Here is a 6042-nt window from a genome sequence, read left to right as displayed (position 1 = left end):
TTCAGTAGAAAAGCTTGGGTATATATTATTAAATAAAAAGTAGAAGCTCTTGACAAATTCAAAGAATTCAAAGCAATGGCAGAAAAGCAAAGTGGTCAGTATCTGAAGACACTCAGAACAGATAGGGGGTGAATACACTTCCAAATTACTTGAAGAATTTTGCAGGCAACATGGAATAATTCATCAGTTTACGGAAGCCTACTCACCACAACAGAATGGTATAGCAGAAAGAAAGAATCGTACAATTCTTGATATGGCAAGGAGCATGCTCAAAGAAAAGCATCTGCCAAGAACACTCTTGGCCGAAGCTGTTCAATGTGCTGCCTATTTACTAAATCGATGTCCAACTAAGAGTGTGAAGTTCAAAACTCTAAATGAAGCATGGAGCGACTGTAGACCAGAGGTAAGTCATCTAAGAATCTTTGGTTGTGTAGCATATGCCCATATTCCAGATCAGAAGAGAAAGAAGTTAGATGATAAAGGAGAAAAATGTATCTTTACTGGCTACGAGCATAGGAGTAAAGCTTATAGATTATACAATCCCTTGACAAAAAGGGTAATCATCTCAAGAGATGTGGAGTTTAACGAAACAGATTACTGGAAATGGAATGATGAAGAAAAAAGAGTAGAAGGCTTATTCTTTAAAGATGATGATAACTCAACAGAGAAAACAATTGAAGCAGGCAATGATCAGACACCTCCACCAAGTCCTAACCCAACAACTCCTGCATCTACACCCTCAACCTCAAGAAGCAATAGCAGTAGCAGTAGCAACAATTCAGGGGGAGCAGCAGCAAAGATGAGAAGCTTAAGTGATATCTATGATGCTACAGATCCGGTACAAACTATCCTTGATTATTCATTATTTTGTTTAATAGCAGAATGTGATCCAGTGACATATGAGGAAGCTATAGAAGATGAAAAGTGGAAGAAAGCCACGAATGATGAAATTGCTGCAATTAAAAGGAATGACACGTGGGAGCTCATAACTATGCCTAAGAAACATAAGCCCATCGGAGTAAATTGGGTATGCAAGACAAAGACTAATCAAGAAGGAAAAATGGAGAAATACAAGGCAAGATTGGTAGCTAAAGGCTACAAGCAGAAATATGGAATAGATTATGATGACGTGTTTGCACCAGTTGCAAGGATTGACACTATCAGACTTCTTACAGCAGTTGCAGCACAAAAGCAATGGAAAATATACCAGATGGATGTGAAATCAACATTTCTCAATGGTTACTTGGAAGAAGAAGTCTATATTGAACAACCACCGAGTTATGTTAAAAAAGGAGAAGATAAAGTCTATCAGTTGAAGAAGGCACTCTATAGATTGAAGCAAGCTCCAAGGGCATGAAACACGAGGATAGATGAATACTTTCATAAGAATGGATTTGTGAAGAGTCCGTATGAACATGATTTGTACACGAAGAAGAATTAAGATGGGGATATGATGGTGGTGTGTCTTTATGTGGATGATATAATCTTCATAGGGAATAATCCAGGTATGTTTGTTGAATTTAAGAAAACTATGACTAAAAAATTTGAAATGACAGATATTGGATAAATGTCTTATTTTCTTGGAGTTGAAGTAAAACAAACGGAAGAAGGAATTTATATGTTACAAAAGAAGTATGCAGAAGAAATACTGAGTAGGTTCAGAATGAAAGATTGCAAGCCTATTTCAACACCAATAGAAGCAGGAATGAAGTTGAAAGCTGACTCAGATAGAGAACCAGTAAACCCAACACTATTCAAAAGCCTGGTCGGAAGCTTGAGGTATTTGACTTTCACTCGACCAGATATAATGTTTGTAGTTAGTCTAATTAGCAGATATATGGAGCATCCAAAGCAGGATCATTTCAGTGCAGCAAAGAGAATTTTAAGATATATCAAAGGAACCATCAGTCATGGATTATTCTATACGCATTCCCAAGATTCAAGGTTAATTGGCTATGCAGATAGTGATTATAGTGGAGATGTAGATGATATACATAGCCGCAGCAGCGTGTACATGTCAAGTGATTTGGTTAAAAAATAATTTGAATGAATTTCATTATGAGCAAGAAGGTCCAATTACTATATACGTAGATAACAAGTATGCTATATCACTTGCAAAGAATCCAATCTCCCACAGCCGAAGCAAGAATATTAACACGAAATATCATTTTATTCGGGAGCAAGTTAAAAACAAAGTTGTGAAATTAGTCTAGTGCATAACTGAAGAACAATTGGCAGATATTTTTACGAAGCCATTGAAGGCTGATGTATTCAACAACTCAAACATATGATTGACATGCAAAGTCAAATTTTAAGGGGAGTGTTAGAAATCAACTTGACTTTGCCATCAACCCACCGCCAACTGAAAAGTTTTTTCCGCCATCTACTAGAAGAGCCTACTATCTACAAGGCCTTCTATCGCCATTCTAGATGAGTTGCCAATATCCAAACAATCTTTGGTTGCCGACAAACAATTTAATAATAAAAAAGGAAAGAGAAGACAAGTCGGTAGATAACACTAGTTGGTAGAAGCAAGCCTTTATATATAGATGTATGTTTAAGAGGTATTAGTTGTATTAGTGAAAAAAACGGAAAGAAAGAAAATAGAAGGAAGGTAGAAAAAGAGTGCTGCAACACTAAGAAAAAAATAGAGTGACTGTGTGTTGTATTTTTTATTTAATCCAAAATTCAATACAAAGAGATTTCTTCATATATTATTCTTTTATTTTCTCTAAATTTCCAACATGTACGACAGACCAATAAAAATGTTCCACCTCAGCTACTAGTGTACTGGAGAGAGAAAAGGAAAAGCCATTTTTTTGTTTTACACTATGTATTACCGGTAGTACATAGTGTAAAATCCAAAAGTCGCACCCAGTTCCATTCGACGGATATACTAAAGATGTGCTCGGATAACTAGACGATGGTATTATATTGCCCGCACTTTTTTATGCGAAAGTTCATTTCACTAGGATCCGGGACTTATAACTCAACTTGAATACCATCATGTTCCCTCTTGAATGGGCTGGCATACACCATTTTTTGTCTCACTTTGATGTATCTGGAGACTTACATGTCACAAATAAGAAAATAAAGATATGACACATAACAAAAACCTCCCATTTACATTGTTATAAGTGAAAAGTGAAAACCGAGAAGACAAATGTACAAGAACAAGCCCCCATACATCCAATTCCTTTTTAGTGGCAGCAAAGGAGAATTTGAATATGACAGAGTGAGAGTAATAGAATGGGATAAGCTTCTGTGCTACTGGGCATATTTGCTGGAAAATGAGACATTAGAGTCCTTATGTGCTTAAAGGGCTATCATTGCGGAAGTTGCCAAGTTCATTTCTTTCATTTTCTATTTTATTTCTGGTTTAAAGCCTTTTATGTCTAGGTGATATGCATTCAGCATATAAGGAAATCTAAGCCAAAAAGAGAAAGAATGTGATTAAATCTTAAGCAAAAAGGGCAATACTCACTGTTGATCTGTCAAAATCTTAATCAGAGATTGCATACTGATTTTATGTTGATTTCGTAGGAAAAACAGACAAACTGGAGCTAAAAAGGAAAAAGCTAAACTGAAGACCCACGCTCACAGCGTGGGTATGACGCTCATAGCGTGAAGGGAGCTCTTTCACACAGAAGCATCCACGCTACTAGCGTGAGACTCACGCTAGTAGCGCCAGAATTCCAAAACGAGCAGAAGCTACCACGCTACTAACGTGGGATTGACACTAGTAGCGCCAGACTCTCAAACAGCCCATGCTTGCAGCATGGCAGCCACACTAGTTGCATGGTGCTCCAGGATATAGAAGAAAAACTCCCACGCTCACAGCGTGGGAACCACGCTAGTAGCGTGGGAGGTGCGGATAAATCAACTTAAATCCTTTTTTAAATCAGAGACAAAGATTGCACTGAGATTGCGAAAAGATTAGATCAAGATTCTACACAAGGTCCAAGACTCTATAAATAGAGACTCAGACCTCAAGAAAAAAACAACAACTTTTGCACGGGAGAAATTGCGAGGAACAGGAATCGGAGCAAGCTTTCGGTGACTGAATATTCAAGATTTATTCTTCCATTCTTTCCGGTTATTTCTAGTTTTATGAATTCTTTTAAATATTTGTTATTGTCAGACATGAATATGTCTGGCTAGTCTTTTTATATTGTGGTAAGGGTCACAACCCTTGATGTGAACCCCTTGTATTTTGGTTAAGTTTATTGTTAATTATTTCAATTGAATTTATTTTACTCTATTCTTCATCCATAATTCTTTTAGAATTCGTGAATCTATTAGGATTGCGAGGGTTAGGGTTTTCCATAAGAATATTGGGATTCTAATTCCTGACAAAGGGTAAGATAACTGTTCATGTATGCACTAGGGATAGGCTATATGAACTGCAAACGTGGAAAATTCACTGGGCTTAAAGATTAACTTGAAAAGGGATTTATAAGGGATTAAGATTCCAATAGGGTTAATAAGGTTAAGATCACTAAGGGATTGAGGCTTAACTAATTAATTATAGATGTTGAATTGTTTGATCAATTGGGTAATTAAATATAAATATTAATCAATATTACAAGGTGGGGATCGGAAAGGTGTTGGCGTCCTTTACTGCAATAATTTTTCTTTATATTTTTCTCAAACGCTCAACCTTTTACTTTAAGCTCTCAAACTTCTTTTTGAATTGTTCACGAAATATTGAATAGTTCACAATTGTCACAACATAATTACTTCACAAATCAACTTTTGTTCATCCAATTAAGAAAGCAATAGTTAAAATTAAATCTGGTGCCTCAATCCTCGTGGGACGATATTCTTACTCACTTTTTATTACTTGGTACGATCGGTGCACTTGTCGATTTTACGCAACAAGTTTTTGGCGCCATTGCCGGGGATTGACTACGCCTAATTTATTTTTAAATTTTGAATTTATTTATTGGATTTTGTTACTAATCTTTTTGCTACAGTTTATGCGAGGTAAAGTTCATCGAGATTCCTTACAGTTTGATCCAGAAATCGAGAAAACTGCAAAGAAAAATCGAAAGCAAGCCAAGCAAAGAAAGCAAGAAGAATCTTCAGGTTCAAAGCCGCACAAAGAATTAGTGATGGCAACTAATAATTAGCCTCCGCCTCCTCCACCACCTCCAGCGGAATTGCTGGAGTCAATTCTGGCTCCTATGTTCACAAGGCCGAACTCCAGTGTTGTCCGGCCAGAGATAGAGGCCAACAATTTTGACATCAACCCGTCTCTGGTTAATCTGGTAGAGAAGAACCCTTTCGGAGGAGAGGATTACAAAGATCCTCACGACTTCATGGACAGATTTCTGAGAATCTGTGACATTACCAAGCATCATGGAGTGTCTGACGATGCCATCAGACTCAGGTTGTTTCCCTTTGCTTTAACCGAAAAATCCCTCAGATGGTTAGACCGACAAGCTCCCAGTAGTATTCGAACATGGGACGATCTAGCCGCTAAATTCTTTGCTGAGCATTTTTCGCGGGAAAAGTACAACAAGTTGGTGAATGAGATCACCAACTTCATTCAGCAGCTGGGAGAGACTCTTTGTGCAGCCTGGACCCGATTTCAGGAGTTGATCAGGAAATGCCCTCAGTATGACTTTCCAGACGGGAAGAAGGTTAGAGTCTTCTATAATGGGATGACACCGGATACCAGGATGGTTGTCAACAGTGCAGCCGGTGGAACCATCGGAAAGAAGACAACAGCTGAAACCCTAGAATTGATTGCTTACCTAGCACGGAACGATAACGCTTCTACGACAGTTCCTCCAGTTCAGTCAGCTCAACCCAAGAAGGGAATTTTACAACTGGGGAACACTGACGCCTCATTAGTTGAGCAAAAGGTGATTTCACAACAGTTGGCTAGTTTGAATGCCAAGCTCGACAAGATGCAGCTCTCAACATCCAAGGTAGATGTATTTGACTGTGAGTATTGTAAGGAGCCGCATGATACTAACGAGTGCCTTACATTCAATAGAGCTAAACCATTCCAGGTCAATGGAATTTGGTAAGATC

At 37.9% G+C, this 6042-nt stretch overlaps 1 protein-coding gene and 1 non-coding gene across 2 annotated transcripts; one reads left to right on the top strand and one right to left on the bottom strand.

The window, feature by feature from the left end:
* The first annotated feature begins 1567 nt into the window (after positions 1–1567).
* On the top strand, positions 1568–5132 carry LOC133305783 (uncharacterized mitochondrial protein AtMg00810-like). Its single transcript, XM_061506024.1, has 2 exons — positions 1568–2029; positions 4977–5132. Exons 1-2 carry the CDS (start codon positions 1568–1570, stop codon positions 5130–5132), a joined length of 618 nt encoding a protein of 205 aa, XP_061362008.1.
* A 390-nt stretch (positions 5133–5522) lies between these two features.
* LOC133305793 (small nucleolar RNA R71) lies at positions 5523–5629 on the bottom strand. Its single transcript, XR_009750815.1, has one exon. It is a non-coding gene; the product is annotated as a small nucleolar RNA R71 (small nucleolar RNA).
* Between the last annotated feature and the right edge of the window lie 413 nt (positions 5630–6042).

The sequence above is a fragment of the Gastrolobium bilobum genome, unplaced genomic scaffold (assembly GCF_033153095.1).
Source record: "Gastrolobium bilobum isolate Gb01-03AN ecotype WA unplaced genomic scaffold, APGP_CSIRO_Gbil_v1 utg20666, whole genome shotgun sequence".
NCBI classification, from domain to species: domain Eukaryota; kingdom Viridiplantae; phylum Streptophyta; class Magnoliopsida; order Fabales; family Fabaceae; genus Gastrolobium; species Gastrolobium bilobum.
This window is presented reverse-complemented; position numbering and strand designations above follow the sequence as displayed.